At 54.1% G+C, this 20,964-nt stretch overlaps 3 protein-coding genes across 5 annotated transcripts; 2 read left to right on the top strand and 1 right to left on the bottom strand.

Moving 5' to 3' along the window:
- Window positions 1-1,584: 1,584 nt before the first annotated feature.
- On the bottom strand, window positions 1,585-15,496 carry GUK1 (guanylate kinase 1). 3 transcript variants are annotated; one of them, XM_086741746.1, is made up of 8 exons: window positions 15,427-15,496; window positions 9,729-9,842; window positions 7,649-7,690; window positions 6,778-6,874; window positions 3,225-3,363; window positions 2,601-2,685; window positions 2,217-2,302; window positions 1,585-1,762 (listed from the first exon to the last, which is right to left on the bottom strand). In XM_086741746.1, the coding sequence occupies exons 1-8, from the start codon at window positions 15,467-15,469 to the stop codon at window positions 1,727-1,729; spliced, it is 642 nt and encodes a 213-aa protein (XP_086597872.1). In that variant the 5' UTR covers window positions 15,470-15,496; the 3' UTR covers window positions 1,585-1,726. The 3 variants fall into 3 exon arrangements, with proteins under 3 accessions (XP_086597872.1, XP_086597874.1, XP_086597873.1); XM_086741748.1 differs by lacking the exon at window positions 15,427-15,496 and adding an exon at window positions 15,006-15,055; XM_086741747.1 differs by lacking the exon at window positions 15,427-15,496 and adding an exon at window positions 12,645-12,776.
- A 146-nt stretch (window positions 15,497-15,642) lies between these two features.
- Window positions 15,643-16,850, top strand: MRPL55 (mitochondrial ribosomal protein L55). Its single transcript, XM_086741749.1, has 4 exons — window positions 15,643-15,658; window positions 16,146-16,256; window positions 16,389-16,581; window positions 16,654-16,850. Exons 2-4 carry the CDS (start codon window positions 16,231-16,233, stop codon window positions 16,795-16,797), a joined length of 363 nt encoding a protein of 120 aa, XP_086597875.1. The 5' UTR covers window positions 15,643-15,658; window positions 16,146-16,230; the 3' UTR covers window positions 16,798-16,850.
- Window positions 16,851-17,242: 392 nt separating this feature from the next.
- On the top strand, window positions 17,243-19,916 carry C2H1orf35 (chromosome 2 C1orf35 homolog). Its single transcript, XM_086741700.1, has 8 exons — window positions 17,243-17,428; window positions 17,546-17,699; window positions 17,797-17,842; window positions 17,953-18,035; window positions 18,151-18,223; window positions 18,531-18,610; window positions 18,875-19,015; window positions 19,221-19,916. Exons 1-8 carry the CDS (start codon window positions 17,335-17,337, stop codon window positions 19,465-19,467), a joined length of 918 nt encoding a protein of 305 aa, XP_086597826.1. The 5' UTR covers window positions 17,243-17,334; the 3' UTR covers window positions 19,468-19,916.
- The last annotated feature ends 1,048 nt before the right edge of the window (window positions 19,917-20,964 follow it).

Here is a 20,964-nt window from a genome sequence, read left to right as displayed (position 1 = left end):
GTGACAGCGCTGGAGACCACCGGACTGAGGCCAGCGCCGTGTCCCGCACCTCGGCGATTTGCTGCCTCGCAGCGCGGGTCCCCCTGCTCTTTTCTGCTGTCGTTTCTGCCATCTAGAGGGGACACTTCCCCATTGCAAAGGCGTCCCTCAAAACATAACGGAACGATTCGGAAAAATATCAGAGTCCGTCGCTCGCCACGGCAGGAAGAGCCTGGCCGCGGCAATTCACACCATCAGGGTGGGGAAAGTCAGACGCTCTGAAGCTGGTACACACCCAGAAAAATTTTGGGGAGCATTCTTCTGGTCGTTCAACCAAAGCGAGAACCTCACAACATGAAACTCATGACAACAGAAAGGAGGATTTCACAGCATAATCTGTAAAAGATCTATTTAAAACACCCAAACAGAGGCAAATGATCAAAACAATCATTAAGTCATCTTTCTAAACCCAAGTACTAAAAGAGTTGCCCAAGGTTTTGTTCTGCTTACTGGAGTCCACAACATGGAGGATGGGGTTCGGTAAATTAGGATGGAGCTGGATTGAGAGGGGCTGAAGGTGTGTGCTGGAGCAGAGCAGCTGGGTAAACTGGAGAGATGGGGTATGAAGAGGCTAAAACCCACGAGAGCTGAGTTCAAGGTACAACCGTGCCCTGGTAAGACGTGGTTTTGGTGAGAAAACATCACAGCATGGCACTGCAAGGTCCAGCCGTTCACGGTCTGCACGATGCCAGCTTGATCTGGGTTTGGTCTAGGGGGAGACAGCTGGAAGCCACCAGCTGTGGGACAGCAGCTCTGCGGGACTCGCCATTTCTCAAGGATCAAACGCAAACTGCCCGCGTCCTCCTACAACGGGCTCTGGGAGAAGCTTGGCATCAAAGTTAAAGCTGAAAAAAGCTGGGGAAGAAAAGTGGAAAGCATCCTCCCAGCCTGTCAGGCAAAGCTCTCCACATCTCAAGGCAGAGACCAGTATGAGGGATGGTGGCTACATCACTGATCCCTCCTAAGAAAAGGGATTTATTGCTGCCCTCAAGCACGTCATCCAAAAAGCCTGCACAGCTTGGAAAAGAAATAATTTCTCCTCCACGTTGTAGGTATCAGAACATCTAAAAAAATCTACCTGCACCTAAGCTCAAGTGAAACAAGTACATGTGAATTACAAAATTGCTGCCAGGTGGCAGAAAGGAGGAGCAGCTCACAGTACTTCTTCCCCTAGAAAAAAGGGCAGAGGACAGATCATATCCTGCAACCATTCCCTTCTCCTCTCGGCTTATTAAACAAATCCATGGGATTGTTAAAGATGGGAGCCCCTCTGTCTGCAGGTGCAAGTGGGGGTCACATCAAAGCAGCTCCCCTTCTGCGAGTGGCATTAGCTGGGCACAACACGTAGCTCCACAAAAATCGCAGCGGGATCCTGCGCCACGTGCCGGGGCCGCAGCTGCCCAGACGGCTCCCCTGCAGCCTCGCAGAACAGCTCTGCCCTTCGGCCGCGGCCGCCGTGCAATCGCTTCCAAAGCGCCTGCCTGAGGTACAAACCTGGGAGCGCCCACGCCAAGCGCGTGGCCAACAGAAACAAACGCGACCGGGTTTTGTTTTCTTTCCTTTTAATAGAAACATTCTAGAGTAACCTGGGAGGAGGATCAGCCTAAAGGGAATGTCTCTCGGAATAAAACGGCGTGACGTGCTTCGGGAATGATGTGCAAAGTTAAAACGTCCAAGCAGGCTCAGCTCAGGATTTCCTGGATTCTTGGGTCTTCTTGATTTCCTGCAAGGAGATCAGGAAAGCAACTGAGCATCTGCCACTCTGTTAGCAACCCACAGTTTCACAGCTCTGGAGACCACCAGTGACCATCTCCTCAGACCAGGCCCACGGCATCGCAGGACCAAACCCAGAGTTTACGCACGAACCTTTAGGGACAAGGCAAAGTTTGACTTAAAGGCTCTTCAAAAACAGCACACCCCTTCCACACCGTCCAGGGATGTTTGTTTATTTTGCCCCCAACCCAGTATCATGCTGGATCCGTTTCCCACTCTTAGACCACCAATCCATCATCGTTCATACGTGATCCGTGCTCAACTACGTCACTCAGCAGCCCAAAATAGATCAAATGTGGGCAGGAGGTCACATTTCTGTGGCTGCCTATAGACAAACCCTCACCTGCTCAGCCTAGAGGTCGTGCCTGCCCAGGGAGGGGGCAGAAAAGCCCCAAAAAACTCACCTCCAGGAGTATCTCCTTCAATTCAGAGTAGGCTTTTTCTAAATCATCATTAATAATGACCAAGTCGAACAGGCCAGGCTCTTTACCTGGGAAAGCAGACGAGGACACAGGAGTTAGAGGAGAACACGTTTCTTCCCTGCATCACCTCTCACGCATGACCTGAGTTCCTGTGGCATTTTAATGTGATTATTTCAGCCACTGCCAATTTGCTTCTCTGCCAAGCGCCCACAAGGAACCGCAGTGGGAAACGATGCGGTACAGTGCTTAGATCAAACTCAGCTAACGACCACTCCTCGGAGAACGCAAGTCAGATGTTCACGCGAAAACCAGCTCCTAAATCACCCCCCCTCCCTGTGAGCATCACTCGAAGGCCCCTGGACTTACTAAGTTCCAAATCTACGCGAGCTGCAGTCAAACGCTTTAGTAAGCTTTCTTCTGTCTCAGTCTTTCGGTCACGTAGTCTTTTTTCCTAAATCCAGTGACAAATATATTAAAGAAACGTGTGTCCCGGAAACCACCACCCACCCCACAAGCCAGTGCTGTCTGCCATTTCCTACTGCCGGTGACCACGGGCACGTGAGATAACATTCTGCAAAGGGTGAGGGGCCTCATCGTAAAAAATTTCTTCCTTGTATCTAGTTTAAATCTACCTCCTTCTGGATTAAAATCTAGTTTAAATCTTCTTGTGCATTAAGCACAATTAAAGCCATTAAAGGTCGGCCACGCTGCAAGGGAGTCTCTAACCCAACGCAGACGAACAGGCTGCAGTGTGGAAACTGTTCAGGAGGGACTTAAAAAAACAGGGCGCATGAAGATTTATCCCTTGGAGCCAGGGGATGGGGAGTGAGACTGGGCAGAGGTAACAGTGTGCTCAGAAACATCCTCCCCATCTATTCTACGGCTCTTAAAAACGTACAGATGAACCAACAATGAGAGAAACCCCATGGCTTCAGAGCGAGTCGCTGATTACCTCTAACTGCCTAACGGCAAAGGAAGGCGGTCGCTCACCAAGATGTCTATGGATGGAGGCTGGACGGAGATGTAGATGGGGTTCAGGTCTGTCCTCTTGATGTTTTTCACTCCCTGGATGTCGATGTCGAGGACGCAGATCTGGTTCTGGGCCTGAACAGCCTGCACTGCACCTTTACTGGAGACAGAACAAAGAGGGAAGGGGTCAGAGCGTCCAGCCATAGCAGTGAGGGTTTGGTGTGCCCCCCTCCAGCAGGTCTTCACCTCACAGGGTTTCCCCGTGCCTAAATTCTGGCAGGAGAGAAGAGAGCCTGCTCTCCTCCTGCTAAACAGTTTCTCTTTCCTCAAGTGTTCTCTGGGTCCCTGGGGTGGAGCAGGGACCTGCTGTCTTCTACTGGAAAGGTTCACAAAACCATGATGGAAGGTGTGGAAATGGATAATGTGTGACTGTCCCATGAGGAGGTACAGTCTGTAAAGCTCCTGCCTTCGACAAAAGCAGGAACAACCTTCACCAAAGAGGAAAAACACTGAGAACTTTCCTTTTCCAGAGATCCACCAATTTCCATACTCTGTGCTGTCTCCTGAAGGATGCTTGGAGATGGATGCTCCTCCGTGGGTCGCAAGAGGCACAATTAAGAAAATATTTTTTAAGTAGTGGTTCTCATATATTGTAAAAGATGGTAGCTCTTCCCCAACACAAAGGAATTGCCTTGAGCTTGTTCCCAAGCACCTACAATTTTCCCTTGAAAAGCAGCAACGCCGACCCTCTCCCGGTGCACCGGAGGTACGTGGAGTAGTCGCTGGGTAGCAGCCCTCTTGGGAGACTTTGCAGGCAGTATTTGCACAGTGCTGAGCACAGGTTCTCCTTCAAGCCGGGACTCCACGGCACGACGGACAGCGTGGAGAAAAGCCCTGCCAGGAGCTCAGAGGTGGCACCGCAGGTTTTGAAGTCGCGAAGTCAGGAGGTCATGCAACAGCAGCAGAGATTAATGCCGCCCTACAGCCAGTCTCCTACTTGCTTGATTCCCTGCCCACACCCAGGGCACCTCTTTGGACCTCACACCGTCACCTTGCACCACCAAGGTTTGCTCCCTGATGCCTTCCGCGAAGATCTGCTGAAAACAGACTCCCCTAAACAAATGCTGCTGCGCTCTCCTAATCCCCAGGAAAGAGGAGTCATAGCCCCAGCGAAACAGGATTTGGGACCCCCAGCCCTCTTCCCACAGGTCTCATCAGCCCCGCTCCTGGTTGTAAAGACTTCTGGGAGCCCGCAAGCTCGGAAAAGCTCCGGCAAACAGAGATGAGCAGCCCGACACAGCGGCGCCCGCGAGCTCCTCACGCCAGATGGTGGGGAAGAGCAGGCAGACAGGCAGCCTCGGGGTCCCACAGCCGGTCCGGTCAGCGCAGCAGAGCCTCCTGCCTGCAGAGACACCGTTGTGATGGGGACACACAGGAGGATGGAGGTGGCTGGTGACTTTCCTCCCGACCTGGGAGTCTCACAACACATCACAGACTCCAACAGGAAGGAGAAAGCTGAAGCGAAGATGGGAGATCAGCACTGTGCCCTGTACAAACGCAGAGGTTTGCTGCCTTGCCCGGGTGGGCAGCAGCGAGAGCCCAGATCTGAGTGCCACCCACAGCGAAGCCTCCAAACCTCCCCAAAACAGCTTGGTTTGCCACGTGAAAGCCACAGGCTTCATCTGGTATCACCAAATATCAACTAACTCCTGCTACAACCAATCTAGAAAGAGCCAGCAGCTCTCAGAGCCCCCAGAAAGAAACCCCATGCCTGCACTCTGATTTCAGCCTCTAATTTAAAGCAGTTTGGAAGAAATCCCGGTTTCTGTGCGCCGGGCTCAGCACTATCCCACAGCCTGGGCCCTTTCAGGGCTCTTAAATTAAGCAATTATGTCTGAGTTACTATTATTAGCTGATGAGATTCAGGGAGCAGACAGGATTGGCAAATACTTCAAGTATTCTGATATGCACAAGGGAGTCTCCATTTTATCACACATCTGAATAGAACCATCCGTAGGTGCTTGTACAGGAAACACAGTTTTGGAGAGTTTCTGTATTTATTTTGTTTGCAAACCGGTCTTTATTGCCGAGATGGTCTGGGTTAATTTCAGCCTCCCACCTCCACAGGCAGAGCACAGGCAGCGCGAATATGCAGAGAGGACCAGAGATGAAGGTGAGGGCCAGAGAGAAAAGTGTCTCAGAAGAACTGAAGCATGTCATTTAATTTGGTTAAAGTATCAAATTCGTGCAAATTTCAAGGAAATAGGCTGAGGAGAGACATCTTCTCAGCACCCACTCTGAGGAAAAGGCACCAAAATCAACTCCACCTACGCACTGAGCATCAGAGAGCAGCCACCTCCACGCTGCGGCCAGCTGGATTAAGCAGGACACGTGAAGGAAGGAAGCCTGTCTTACGCGGGATGAAGTCAGGGATTAAGGAGCTTGAACTTGGCTTCTCCTTGGCACCGGGTACTTGGAACACAAGCTGTCAGGTTTCGCTTCTGTGACACTGGAAGTATCAAGGCCAGGGCAGGCGACTGCGCTCCTCCATCAGCCTCAGAGGGAGCACAGGGAGAGCCCTGCAAGGCTGCCCTGAGCTGCAGTGACACCTCTGCGTTTCATGTTAAAACAGCTACGTTACTGAAAGGCAAAATCACCGACTGCTCCCTCAGAGCTGTGCGCCTACAGCACGCTCAGCGCGGAGGCCTCGTGTTGGTACGTCCCACAGGGAAACCATCCTCAGAAGGAAACTTTGCCATCTCCAAAAAATCCTCAAAAAAAAAAGCCCGTTCATCTCTTTAAGAAATGTAAGTCTTCCCAAAAAGTATTTCAGGCAAACTTCTTTACTGCAACTAATTAAATATCTCAAGAAACATTTAACCTTCCTCCTTAGCAGGTCCTTTACTGCAGTGCCACACTTTTCTCACAATAATTATATAAGATATCTGACTTCTAATTAACATTGCAGCTTACTGTTTTATTGATCAGCAGCTCCAACGCCGAGGGCAATGCTATTTTAAAATCCACCTAACTCTTCAATCCCAGTCAAGGGTGCCATGCAATTTATCTGTTCGGAATCAGCCGCTTTACTTTTATCAGCATGTGTATTTGTTCCACAACAGCCAGTATCACCGCTTCTGCTCCTGAATTCATTGGATTCAGACCATATAACGCAGGAATAGTGGGAATAAGGCACCGTTCTGCCCACTACTCTCTGCAAGTACTTGGAAAATATTAAGGAGCATAAATAGTCTGTGCAAATCATCCCTGTGCAAGAAAAGCGTTCAGCATATGAACTACTTCAGCAGCCCTCAAACACTGGAGGCTATAGAGAATCTCATAACGCAACGATGATTTAATTACGATGAGTCAACCCTCTGCAAGAGTTAATTTTGCTGGCTTAATAAAGCCGACAAGGACCTCGCTATCAACATGAAAGGCTTTGCTTATGGCAAGAATCTGCCTGTTTGGGGGAAATCGGTGTCAGTGAGTTAAAATATTTTTTTTTCCTTCACTCTCATCTCAGCTCCCGGCACCACCTGGGTTCAGCAGTGACGGCGTCTGAACTGCATACCTCGTCCCATACATATTTCCGGAGAACTCGGCATGCTCGATGAATTCACCGGCATCAATTTCTTTCTGCATTTCCTCTCTGGTCACAAAGTGGTAATCTGGATAGGGAAAACAGGAAAAACAGCCAGAAATTAACAGCTTTGAAGGCAAAGTTCATGGTCAAAATGACCTGCAAGGATGCTTAGGGGAGAAGAGATTTAAAATCTGCTTTGCACAACGTTGGCGGACTGCAGATATCTACTTTCTAATTACTGCATACAGCATCCCCTCTCCACACCAATCGCCCAGACATCTGCTCAAAATGTTCTGGAGCTTTCTGCGTGGCCAAAAATGCTGCTGGACCCCCTTTTTCATAGCGTTTCCCCTTTCTGGTGCAGTGGGAACCTCTCCCCGCCTCCCCAGAGGTGTGGAACACATTACAGCAGGACTGCCAAGGCTCTTAATTTGAAAGCCTTTATGATTAAAGACTAGAATGGGAGAACAGAGAGAGAGAGAGATAAAAGGGAACATCAAAATCAAACAAACTAAAAAGGGATGTTTCTCTTTTAAAATTCCTCCCTTTCACTTCAGAGTGAAAGCTGCCATGGGAAATTAAGAACAAACCTCATCTGATTCTTTCTGAAATATGTAAACAAACCAGAAAACAGAGAAGCAGCTGGCCAGCTGGCCATGTGTTTATACACACATATACATACACACTCTCAAATGTATCATTACCGAATGTCTGCCGAAGGAAATGCGCCCTAGAAACGTAAACGTAGGGCTAACTTATCTGCTAGTGGGGATTCATGCATGCACTTCAGATAAAAACTTAATTTTTCAGAGGAATTTTTTGAAGACTCTGATGAGACAAGCCCAGCAGCAACACTCACCTTTGCCATTTACTTCTCCAGGTCTCGGCTGCCTTGTGGTGTCTGTAAGCAAAAACCAGCCTTGTAAATGTCGAAGATCACCCAAAGAAACAAAAGCACGTACGCAGCAGATTAGCCCAATCGCGTAGTAAGCTGATCCTCTATTTAAAATGATCAAAGCTCCTGGAATCAGCGAGCGTAACGCACAAAGACATGCAGGATTGGCCTTTAATCGAAGAATCCTAGATAATCTGAAACCAATCAAGTTTGTTAGGGGCTGAGCGGTCAGTGTGGGACTTACCAGGCTGGGCTTAATGTTCAGCTCTGCTACAGCCTTCCTGTGTAATCCCAGACACGTTACTCAGCCCTCTGCCTCAGTTCAGGGGAATGAGCAGTGCCCTACTTTGCAGATTTACCTTCATTTTAAAAGACCACGCAGCACCTACACAGGCGCTCAAAATAGCAACAAGGTTCTGATCACCTCTAAGTTTTTTATAAAGCACAAGTTGCCAGGGTCTAAGTGGCCTATGGAGATTCAGGAAAAACGTATCTACCAAGGGGCAATTCTGGGAAAAACTAAGGTTTTGTTTGGAGTGAGCTGAGAAATCGAGTTGGATCAAGAGAACTGGATGAAACACCCAAAAGGAAAGCTAATTTGAAAGTTTTTTTCATCTCCAGCAACATTGGATTTCTGAACATCCAGTATTCGCCCTTTCATGGTAGAACAAATTGGGATCTCACAGATCTCAAAGCAAGGATTTCACTTACAGTATGAAGAAAAAAAAAAAGCATTTTGGTAACATACTTAAACACCTTGCAGAGCCCCAGAGAAAATCAGGCGCGTGAGCTGTGTAGGCAGCCCTACACAGGGTCTGAGGGTAGCCTTTACGGTGTCACTCAAAAAAAAAAAGGAAATAAAATTAGTGTTGCAACAGGCAAGCTGCTATAATACGATTCCCTGCGCTTAGTTACTCTGTTGTGGGCACAGCAAGATTTCAGGACTGCCGGCGGGAAGGCGCGAGTGGACCGAGTCAGTCAGCGAGGGGTTATCTTCACATTACAGGGAACAATCCCAGGTAAGAAAAAAGGACCTTTGGCCAGCATTTAGTGACCAACACAGGGAAAAAAAAATAAAAAAAAAAAATCAACAAACCACCAAAGCAATGGCAGGAGGAGGAAGGTATGTGGGTGATGGGACAAACTGTTTCAGCGACCCAATAATGAGATTTGCTTCACAAAACTCTTTAATTTTAAATCTGAGACTCTGGCGCGCAGCCCCTGCACCGTTAAAATCCCCATCAGCTCCCGCAGGTGGTGGAGAGAACTGGCTTGGAAGCACAAGCGTGGGGGGATTTTGTTACTTTCAGTCAAGGATCACTCAGAAAAATCTCATTACCTCTCTGAGCTGTGTTTGGAGGCGTGGGGTGTCACCAGACCTGGAAAGGGTGTTATTCCAGACAAATCTTAGACTTGCCACTCAACACCAGTAGTAAAAAGTGTCCCAACTTATTTAAACATCCCTAAGAGCCCACAGACAGGCTACGACACAGGCAACCACGGAAGCCCCGTTATTCTTGTGAAACCCATCCTGCAGCACTGCGTCCAGCTCTGGAACCCCCAACATCAGAAGGACGTGGAGCTGTTGGAGAGGGTCCAGAGGAGGACATGAAGATGAGCAGAGGGCTGGAGCAGCTCTGCTGTGAGGCCGGGCTGAGAGAGCTGGGGCTGTTCAGCTTGGAGAAAAGAAGGAATAATGGGTTTTAAATAGAGGGAGGTAGATTTAGATTAGATATAAGGAAGACATTTTTTACACTGAGGGTGGTGGAGCACTGGAACAGGTTGCCCAGAGAGGCGGTGGATGCCCCATCCCTGGAAACATCCCAGGCCAGATTGGCCGGGGTTCTGAGCAACCTGATCTGGTTGGAGATGTCCCTGCTCCTTGCAGGGGGGTTGGACTAGGTGACCTTTGAAGGTCCCTTCCAACCCAAAGCATTCCATGATTCTATGAGTTGGGGCATGAATACAGCTGCAGAAACAAGCTGTGGGCTAGTGGCCCTGAAACTCCTCCACTGCCCTTCCTCAGAGACATATGGGTACTCACGGGAGACGCTGAAGCCGAAGATATTCTCATAGTCTTTAAGCAATTTCTTTAACAAAGTGCTCTTCCCTGCACCTGATGGGCCACTCAGAACCACTGGTCTCGGTCCCTGCATGGCTAGAGAGAAAGAAAAAATATGTCTGGTTAGAAACACCCATGAAAAACCCAGGGGTGCTCAGCCCCACAAAACAGCATCGATCCTTTCCCCTTGGATACAAGCTTCTGCAGGCAAATCAGAAATTATGAGAACTCACAAGCCTAGAGCTGATAGGAAGTAACAGGAAGTGCAGGAAATACCAGGGAAATTCAAATAACTGTTAAATTAGCAAACTGGCAGCAAATAGGAGGAGCTGCCACCTCTGGGCGCCCAAAGGCGGAAGAAACCTGGCTCCAGTTGGCACTAAACTGGAGCAATTCAAGCCAGCTCTGTCCTTGCTCTGTCCTCTGTCACGAGGGTTGGGTCCCTCTGGGAACAAAATCCTAGGGAAGACTTTTCCTACCAGGAGGAAAATGCTGTTAGTGCCTGGTGGCACCTGGAAGCACATGGGATGTTCACAGATACCGGGTCTGGATGCCATACTTGTCCTTATCGATAGAGGTACAGTCACAGCCACCTTGCCCTCGCAGGGACAGACCTCAGGGAGTGTTTGCAGGAGATGCTGGCAAGAAAAATGGACAGAAACTGGCCAGTGTTACACAAACCCAGCTCCGAGCGAGGGACGGGCTGCCCAGGAGATCACCACACCTCTTATGTTGCCCATTTACACCCTAACAAGTACAAACTCCAAGCCTAGGATGGACACTTCCGTATTTCCTATCAGTCCTGGGATAAATATCCACACACAAAGCCTCCACCACAAGCAGACAACGTACTGAAGCCCAGACCCAGGAGCCCGGCGTGTCCCCCGCCGCTAAACCCCAAAGCCTTGCAACAGCAGTCTGAACAAAGATGTGATCTGCGGATTTCCTGCAGCCCAATTCCAGCTCAAGGTGTCTCGTGGCAAGAGAGAAGGGTTTGGTTCAAGGTACAGGAAAAAATTCCAGCCACACAGATCTTTCTGCAGTTGTTTCTTCAGTCAGAAAGGAAAAACCTGGGCGTTTTCGTGTGCCTGCCTCTCTGGGGAGGAAGAAAGGTTAATTAGCAACGTGTGAACAAAGAAAATCCTGTAACACAGTGCAGGGGGTAGCACTGGGGACCCTCATTATCAACAGCAATTCAGCAGCTTCTAAACCAGAGGTGTTGATGACAGCGGGACAAATCAAACAAGCCTCATTTTACTATTTAAAAACAATTACTGTCTGCAGGCAGTAAAGCCCCTGGAAATGCATTTTTTTAACCTCATCAGCTGGGTGCGGCCTCAGGAGCGATCAACCCACAGCCTTTCCATTTTAAATTAGATCACAGCAAAGTCACCCTGACCTTACAAAGCACTTTTTAAACAGCCTTAAGCCAAACGCCGTCTCTCACAAAATGAGCCGCGGATCGCGCGGCGGGCTAATCTAGCCGGGGCTGCCTCCCTGACCCCAGCCCACGTGAGCCGGATACCCCCTTATCCCTAAATCCCTCCTGAATCACGCAGACACCTAGCAGGCAGCGCTGCAGCTAGCTACTCGTACTTCCCTCTGCTCCCCAAGGATGCTTGGTATTTGTCTGAACAGTTTATCCAAGCCTGGACGAAAGGACGCGGTATTAACACACCAAGTCTAAGCAGGCAGCAGCAGAAAAACACCCACGTTCAGTCACCATCCAAAAGGAAACTTTTTTTTTTTGCTGTTATCATCCTCCAGGTGCCGCACCCCCAGATCAGCTGCTCTCCAGGGACCTGAGGACCGGTCCCATGGTATTCACACGGCCACGTTGCTGGATTAGGCTCCATCATCCAAAACCAAAAAAAAATCTGAACAAACCTCTACAAAGTCCTTTTGGGGACCTGTCCTGCCTTTCCCTTAACCCTTGAGCTTTGATAATTTCCAAATATCACAAGTTTTGCCTAAATGTTCAATACCTAAAGAAGAAAGCGCATCCTCCTGTGCCTCCTCACCAGCGAAACGCTACTCAGTGCTTGCAGCAGGAAAGCAGAGGCGTCCTTGCCGAGTTGTCCAAACCAGCTCGCTCTCTTCCGCCTCTCCCAGTTCCTCTTGCCCCCACAACTAAACCAGGAGAGCCCCGACGATTGCTCGTGAAACAATCCCGAAGAGAAAGGGGAGCTGCACAAAGTTTGCCGCCCTCCCGTCATCCCAGCGCACTTGGTAACGCGCCTGGCTCCCGAACGATGCTCCTTCATCGCGCGCTGGCTTCCTCAGCCACGCAAACCGGGAAGGGGTAAGCGGAACGCCGCCTGGGAGCAGGCTCCAACGCATCCTTACCTTCTGCTTTCGCTCCCTTTCAGCCAAGGTACAAAGCCCAGCTCCTCGCAGCAGCGACAGGCGCTCAACGGGAGCGAGCCAGCAAAAAGCCGGGCTATTTGTGAGCCGCCTAAAGCCTTAATTACCCAGCTGCAATTTTAAGATGGCCAATGAAAACCGCTCGCTGGTCTTTAATCTCCTCTCCTGGTTTCTTCTCCGCTCCCTGCTCTCCCGGCCGGTAAAGCTGCAGTCAAACAGGGCTGAGGGGCACCAACGTGTGCCGGCCCGGCGCTTCGGCAAAGGAAAACCGTCCCCGTCGCTGCACGGAACCTCCCGGACCACGCATCCCCCGCGGTCACCAACGTGAACGCGCAGCGGGAAGAGCCGCTGCCCGCGGCTCAGGGGGAGGTGCGGTACCTTGTCCTGGTTGGAGAGGGCTTCCAGCCCACTCCTTCCCAAATCTTTAGCCGGTGACCAAGCGGCGGTGCCCACAGACACCAAGAACCGATGGGCTTTCAGATGACATCAGGCACAAAACCCAGGCTATAACGCTGCTACGCTCACATTACACACCTAGCAGTCGGGTGGCTGAGGCAACTCTTCTAGAAAAATCACCCCGTCTCGGTTTTCGCCAGGATTTCACCGTCTGCAAAAAGCACTTCTCTTCTTTCGGACTCAAATCCGCACGGCTGTTGCCTTCAGCCACTGCTCCGCCTCAGGTCAACGGTTTGGCTACTCGTACACCACGAAGGCGACAAGGAAACTTCTTCTCTCTTCCACACAGATCCAAACCCAAGCCTCCAAAGAGCACGACTCAGCGCCTCCGTGGCGGGTCTGTGCCACGCTGGTGCTTTTCTGCCTGAAAGAGCACTGGAGGGAGGTCAGGGGAATACGGAGACGCTTCTCCTTCATCTTAGTCCCTCTTTTTTTCTCCACAAAAATACTCCAAACTAAAGTGAGAAAAGACACACAGGTTGCAATCACAGGTCTCGCTTATTTAAAAGCTAAAAATAAACCAAGACTTGCAGGTGCTTCCTCTTGCCTCCCTCCAAACGTATCCCTTCTCTTTTGCTGGAGATCAAGAAGGAGAACAAGACTAAATTTAGAGGCGGGGGGGGGAAGCCATTTCCACTGCCAGATGAAGGGGTTGGGCCCTCGTGGGCAGCAGACGGCAAACACCCAGCTGGCAAACTGGGAACGTGCGCCAGCGCAGAGCAAAGCCAGCTCTCACGGAACCTTTTCGGAAGGCGCCCACCAGCTGGCACGGTGCAGGATTTTGGGAGCAGCTGCTCAGGGATAGAGAGGCAAAGGATGAAGATGTCCTGGGGGGAGTGAACAGAGGAGACCATCTCTGCCTCGAGATGTGGGAGTGGGTGCCCTCACCTTCACCGTCAGATTTGGTTAAACGCATTCTGACCCCGAGGGATGGCTTGCGACGATGAGCTGCCCTCACCGAGCTTCTCCCCGGCCCTGGCAAACACAGCTCCTCTCCCTCCGGCAGCCTGAAGCCCTCAAACCCCCAAAAATCAAGCACCAAAAAAGCTTGAGAAACCAGATCTGGTGGTTTTTACATCTCCTGTTTGGTTCCCAGCCCAGTAAAGCATCCACACATCACATTTTGAAGCTGTCTGGAGCAGTAACGTTACAGGTGCCTGTTTATTTTGAGTAGAAGCTCAGGTTTTTTCCCCCTTTGCTCATATTTTGGCATTTTCAGAGCAGCCAATCCGCAAACATCTAGCACAGAGCGTGTCTCGCCTCCCTGGGTTACTCCTAAAACGCTTTTGGAGCCAGCCTAACCACCGCATATCACCAAAACCGCAGCTACTGGGCTGGAGTCGATCAGCAAGAAAGCAGCACAGCTCTTTAACAACGATCCTCACACTCGGGCAGGCGGCAGCGCAAGCAGTAAAGCAAAGGACAGACATCACAAGAGTTAAACAAAATTAATGCTGATTAGCAGAGAGGCTTTACAGAGAAGGTAAAGCCCCCTTACAAAGTAGAAAAGAAGATTAAAGGACAGTTTCCCTGGAGCCCCAAGAAAGGTCTCCTGGATTAGGATTATAATCCCATTCTCTATTTTTAGCACGTTCGCTATAAAGCCGCCACTTCCACCTTTCTAAGTTTTGGGGAAAACTTACAGTAACACACACAAAAAAAAGTTTAACATTATCCAAGAGCGGGCAAGCGCTCGGCATCTCGATGCCTGCGAGGAGCCCCAAGGGTAAGACATCCCCTTGGCCGGTCAGACGGCACTGGCTGCTCCAGTGGCCACAGCCCCACGTTCCTTCAGTCAGAAAACGGGTGGGCGAAAGCTCTGAGGCTTCATCTGCAGTTTCCCATCACGCAGCGACCAGGCAGGGCAGCTGGGCTCTGAAGTCCTGCCCTGCCAGCCAGCAAGTTGCTTAAACAAAGGGAATTACTCGCAGTACTGAAAACGGGAGCAGAGCATCCCCACCGCCGTAGCCAGGGCTGGTGGGACCGCTCAGCCACCTTTCTCCTGGCAACAATTATCTACAAAGCGCTAATTGGCCCCTCCACTGGCTGCACTGATTCACGCTCCTTGCTTTGCGGGGAGCAATGACGCAGCAGGAGAAACAAGAACTGCTCCCTGAAGGTCACTGCAGAAATCAGCTAGGTCCAGGCCACAGACGAGGCCAGGAGTCACTGCAAGGCTGTGTCCTACTGCAGAACTGGACCAGTTTCACCAACCGACTGGTCTGAGCCAGTTAACTCAGCCGGGTAAAGGTCTACAGAGGTGAAGCTCAGCGAGCTGCTGTTTTGCCATCTGTTTCCCCTCGTGTACCCGTCTTTCACCACACGGAGCTTTATTTTTGGATATCTGAAAGGCGCTCACCCCAAAGCCTCTGCCTTACCTCACCGTCTCGCACGCTACCCGCAAAACCCAACCGATCCAGCACGCAAATCCCCGTTCGCCTTATTTAACCGGGACATCTCGGAGCCACCCCCACGCAGCGCAGCGACGGGGACCGGGCAAGGGGACCACGGGGTTGGGGGGGGGGGTGGGGTTCGGGCCTGTCCCACCGCCCGCACCCGGGCCCGCACAGCGGCACACGCAGGCACTCGGAGCGGCGATGGCGGGGCGGGGGGGGGAAGCTCAGCGTCCGCGGACCGGCTTTGGGAGAGGGGCGCTCAGCCGAGAGCCCCCGCGGCGGGACCAGCACCCCCAGGCCGGGACCTCCGCACTCGAGGACCGGCTGAGCCCCCTCAGCCGAGGGTCCCGGCGGAGGGCCTCACCCCCTCCCCTCTCCATGCCCTTCCCACAGCCGGGCCGAGAGCCTCCCTGAGGGAGGGCGGGGGCTCCGCAGCCCCGGGCCGGGCTCCCCGCCGCGCTCACCCGCCGCCAAGGCGCTGGCTCCGCGCAGCCGCCGCCAGATCATGGCCGGGGGGGGGGGGGGGGGGGGGGGGGCGGGGGTGTGGATGGAGCGGGGAAAGGCTGCGGGGCGGGGGGGGGGGTCCGGTCCCAGCAGCCCCCGCGCTCCCGCCGCCGCCGCCGCCGCAGCCACGCGCCCGGACGTCACGCGGGAGGCGGGAAGAGGAGCGCGCCGCGCGGCGGAGGGTGCGGTCACGTGAGCGGAGGGCGGCGGGGCAGACCACTGCGCCTGGGGTGGGGGGAGAGGGGGGGGGAGCGGTCAGTGAGGGGGCGGCGGGACCGAGGAGTGCAAGGAGGGGGGGGGGTAGTGGCGGTGTTGGGGGGGGCGCCTGGGGGCGAACCGTGACGGCAGCCGCGGCGGGGCAGGGGGGAAGGGTCGGTACTGGGCTGCGCCATGATGGTAGCGGGGCGGGCTGGGCCGAACCACAGCGCAGTGGGGAGAGCCGAGGGGGGGGGGGAGTCACCCTGGGCTGAACCATTGTTGAGCGGCGGGGGGATATTTTGGGCCGATCCACACTGGGGGCAGAGGGGCGCTATCACGGGACTGAACCACGGCGGGGGTGGGGGGAGCCATCATGGGGCTGAGCCATGGTGGGGAGGGGAGCTGGGGGGCTGCGCCGTGACCGGGACACGGGGCTGTCACCCCTTGCCAGTCCGCCCCAGAATCGCTCCTTGTCCCTCAGGTTGTCCCCAGGAGGCTGTCTGGCCTCCCACCCCATCTGCCAGGAGCCTGTGCGCAGGATCCCGGTGTTGCTCGCCTGGTCTAAGATGGCGGCCGCGCACCGGGCGCTGAGGTGAGCGTGGCGGCGCTGCCGGGAATCCCCTAGGAGACAAACCGGGTCCCTCAGCGCGAGTCTCGGTGGGGCTGGGTTTGGTTCAACCCGCCGCGGTGACCCCTGACAGCCCTGCCTTTCCCTTCCCACCAGCGCCCTGCGCCTCGACGCCGTCCCCCGGCTGCTGCCGCCCATCAGCGCCGCCTCCGTCCGCCGCAACTCCAACCGCGCCTCCGTCTCCCACCTCCGCAGGCAGCTCTACGGCCGCCTGTACCCCGTCCTCCTGGTCAAGACCGACGGCTCCACCGTCCGCCTCCGCTACAAGGAGCCGAAGAGGATCCTGATGGTAAGGCGGGGAGGCGAGGCGAGGGCGGGCTGGGGGTGAGGCGAGGGTCTCACGCCCTCCGTGCCCCCTCAGCTGCCCCTGGACAGCAACACGCTGCCCGAGGCGGAGCGCAAGGCCCGGCTGCGGAGGCAGTTCCCCAGCAAGCCGAAGGCCATGGCGGAGGAGACCTTCGAAGGCATCGACCTGGATACCTACAGGCGGTTCTGGAAGAAGTGAAGCCTGGAAATAAATCTGTTTGGCAAAAAATAAAATAAAAAGCCGAGAAACGAGTCGCCGTGGTGCAGTTCTGTGGGTTTGGTTTTTGGTGTATGGTTCCCCCCCCCCCCCCCCCCGCTCGGTGGTGCGGTGGTACCGTCCGCTTCGCAGCCACCCCCGGGCGCTGAGCGCGGTGGTAGCGGCCGTGGGCGGGAAGACGCGCGGGCCCCGCGGCCTACAGCGGCGCGCGCGAGGTGCGTGGAGGGCGGGGGGGGGGGGGGGGGAGGCGAGAGGGAGGGGAGAGCGCGGATGGGGGGGGGGGGGAGCGTTTGGTGGTACCCCCCCCCCCCCCCAAACCGTGCACCCCCCCAGGCCTTTGGTGACCCCACCACCTCCGGGGGGGGCCACATTTGCTCCACCCCCCCCCCGCCCTCCGCAGCAGAGCTGGGGTGGGGGCAAACCCGGGGCTGATCCCTTCGCAGGTGTCACCACCACCCCCCCCCCCACCCACAACCCCCCCCAACCGCTGCCCCGACACCGCCGTGGGGGTCCGGCGCCATGTTCGGCTCATCCCGAGGTGGGGTGCGGGGGGGCCAGGACCAGTTCAGCTGGGAGGACGTCAAGCTGGACAAACAGCGTGAAAACTACCTGGGTAAGGGCTGACCTTGGCCAAACTCCCCCCCCACACATCCCCCAACACGGTTTTGGGGTGCGGATGGAGGTTTTTGGGTGCGAGGATTTTTTTTGGGGGTGTCTCGCTCCCCGCCAGGGAACTCCCTGATGGCGCCCGTGGGCCGGTGGCAGAAGGGGAAGGACCTGACCTGGTACGCCAAGGGCAAGAAGGAGACGGCCACCGCGCTGTCCCGCGAGGAAGAGCTGGCCGCCGTCCGCCTGGCCGAGCAGGAGGCCATGATGGCAGCTCTGTGAGTCTACACGCCCCCCGCCCCAACCCCTTCCCCAAAAAAAACAGGGGGTGCAAGGCATCGCCCCCATCCGCGTTACCTGCTTCTGTTTTTACAGGGGCTACAAAAATTTGAAGAGGCAGCCCACCGGGCTCAGCAAGGAGGTAAGGGGAGCACCGCACGCCCCCACCGTCGCCCCGCGCAGATGTGTTGTCCCCTCCCTGTGGTTTTTGGGGGACGCACATGGAGGACGCTCTTCCCCCCCCTCACCCAGGACCTGGCCGAGGTGTGCAAGCGGGACGGCACCGAGCGGAACGAGAAGGACGTGGATCGGGTGGTGGGCTTGGGCAGCTCCAGGTAGGGGGGTCCTGCACCAAAACGCGCCGTTTCTGGGCAATTAGATTTAATTTGCTGTTTTAATTCTTTTTCTTGTGTGTGTTTTGTTTGTTTGTTTGATTTCATGACTCCCCAGCGGCAGCGCCGGCCGGGTGATGCTCTCCAAGGAGGACAAGGAGGCGGCCAAGATGGGGCTTTCCGTCTTCACGGTACGACGCCGGCGCGGGTCACGTCTTCCCCGTGAGGTCTTAAAAAAAAAAAAAGATGGAAAAAAGGCAAAAAGCCCTGCCCTGCTCTCAGGATGTTTTACTTAAAGGCAAAGCTGGTGGTTGTAGCGCAGAGACCTGCGTGCACAGCGTTAATTTGTGGGTTTTTAATTTGGAAGCCGCTCTTGTGGGTATTTTAATTTTTTTTTTTTCCAAATTGAATTTAATTTTTAAAGGGAGAAAGTCCCTTTTTTTTTCTTGAAATCCAAAGCTACGAGCTCACAGACTCGCTCCGTATTTTTCTTCCTAGCACCAGAAAGTCTCCAGCAGCCCCGAGACGTCCGGCTCCAGGAAGAAGCAGGAGAAGGAGGAGAAGGTGGAGGAGAAACGGTGAGGGTGGGGACCACCACTTCGGTGGGAAACCACCAGAAATAACCTTTTTTTTTATTTTTTTTGGCGGAAAACATTTTGCAAGGCTTCGTTTGGCATCGAGCTTGTTCTGCGTCTCCCTCAATCACCCCCAAAACCTCTGCTTTGCCTCTCAATTTTTTTTTTGGCTGGGGGCAAAGGAGGGATAGGATGATTTTTATTTTTTTTTTGGAGGAGCCGGAAGGATGCGCGGGGCAGGGATCCTCAGTGATCTCTTCCCCGCAGACCGGAGAGCGGCAAAAAATCCAAAAAGGAGAAAAAGAAGAAGAAAAAGAAGAAACAGAAGAAGGAAAAGAAGAAAGACAAGCATCACAAGAGGGATGCTTCTCCGTCGTCCTCAGATTCTTCTCCGGACAGGGATGAGAGGTAACGGGGTTGGGACGAGGGCTGAGCCCCGGTCGTGGGGCGTCATCGCTGGAAAAGGGGATGAAGGATTTAGGAGAGCCCCGTGGTCATAGCTGGCATCAGGATGCCCCCTTGGCGTCTCTTGGCTTTCCCAAATCCCTTTTTCATCCCCAAAACTGCCTTGTCGGCGTCTCCGCTGTCCCCACTGTCCCCTCCGTCCCCGTAGGAAAACCCAGCAGCGCCCGGAGCCGTCGCGACGCGGCGGCCGGCATCGCCGCGACACCCGTTCCTCCGCCAGCAGCCGGGATTCGGGCAGGAGCCCCTCGCGCCGTCCTGCCCGCCGGCGGAGCCGCAGCAGGGACGGCCGCCATCGGCACCCGTCGCCGCGGCGCAAGGGGAGGAAGAGGAGCAGGAGCCAGACCCCTCCATCCCGCGGGGGCAGGCAACGCCGTAACACCGATTCGGAGGACTGAGGGGATGTTTTGGGATTTTTTTTTTTTTTTTTGTGTTTTTCCGGGGAGATTTCGCATAGGCTATATATTTTTTAAAGTTATTAAATTAAAAAAGCCGCCGCTGCGCGGTTGCCAGGGCTGAGTCTGGCGGAGGGGATTAGGTTTTGCCCTTTCCCCGCCCGCAACTCCTGCCTTCGACCCGGGACGGCACCGCCAGCTCCCCTCGCCCTCGACGGGCGTCATTTAACACGGGGGATGCTGTGAGGTGGGTGCCGGGAACGCCGCGGACGCCTCGTGTTTACGTAGAGAGACTTTGGACGCAGTTATTGTCGAAAATCCTGCGTTTTTTAATATCTTCTTTCGACGCCTTCGGCCGCGAAGCAGCTGGAGGAGAGTTTCTTTCCGTAAACCCTCCCTTGAGTTCAGCAGCTGCAAAAGAAAATAAAATCAGCGGCTTTGCGACTCAAGCAGCTCCGGGCAAGGGTGATGGATGTTTGTTTTGGTTGAAAACTAGCTTTTCTGATTAAAAAAACCAAGGAGGGGGCTGCAAGGAGAACATCTGAAATAATTCCTTGGATGATGAGGAGAAGAGGGTTGAGGCTGGGGCGCCGCCGTAGACGTTGGCCCTGGTCACGGCGGGGCCAGGAGCAGCAAGCTCCATTCCCGGCCTGGATTTTAAACCTCACAATGTATTTACGCGGCTGGCACACGGGGAAAGGGGAATTTTACATCAATAAATAGAAATATTGATCCAAAGGGAAAGGGGTTGTCCCGAGCAGCTCCAAGCCGGAGCATCGCCGGCTGCCGGAGCGGCCGTGCCAAGCACAAGGGCCTCGTTTGTGTAATTAACGACGCGATTTCTCCCGCTTAAGACAGGGCGGTTTTGTGTGTCTTGGCAGACAAAAGCCTTGGGCCGGCCACCAGCTTCGCTTCGCACTTTTGGCAGCGGCTGGAGGGGTTCTGTCACCGCCCCGCCCGCGGCCGGGACGGGGTGGGACCAGGCGTGGAACAAGGGCGGCGTTCATCGGACAGGGGACGCACAGCGGGGTCGGGGCGAGGAGCTGAAATAAAGCCCTTCTGTCCCGCTCCCCTCCCCGGCTGTGGCCACGTGCTTCCACCCCGAGATTTTTTTATTTTATTTTTTTTTTTATTGGGAGTTGACAAGCTCTTGGCAGGGTCCTCTCGAGCTCAGCGGCTGCAGCCCCGGATCCAAGCGCGTGGTTGCCCACGAGTCGGGTAACCCCGAGCCCACGCGCTCCCCGGCCGGAGGCGCTGACCCTGCCCGGCGCTCACCAAGCTTGGGGTCACTCTCCTGGGGATTTTTGGGGTCCAGGCTGTGACTGGTGCCTGCTGGGAGCATCCCAGTGCAGGGCAGCGGTGGGGACGGTGGAGCAGGGCTGTGCTTAACAGGAACTCGGCGCCAGGAGACCGAAAAGGGAACTACGGGAGAACTGAAACACCACGTTTGCGCTGAGGGGGAAAGAAAAAAAAAAAAAACCCAAAGCCCAGGCAAACCCC

Source organism: Chlamydotis macqueenii, chromosome 2 (genome assembly GCF_036417535.1).
Source record: "Chlamydotis macqueenii isolate bChlMac1 chromosome 2, bChlMac1.mat, whole genome shotgun sequence".
NCBI classification, from domain to species: Eukaryota; Metazoa; Chordata; class Aves; order Otidiformes; family Otididae; genus Chlamydotis; species Chlamydotis macqueenii.
This window is presented reverse-complemented; position numbering and strand designations above follow the sequence as displayed.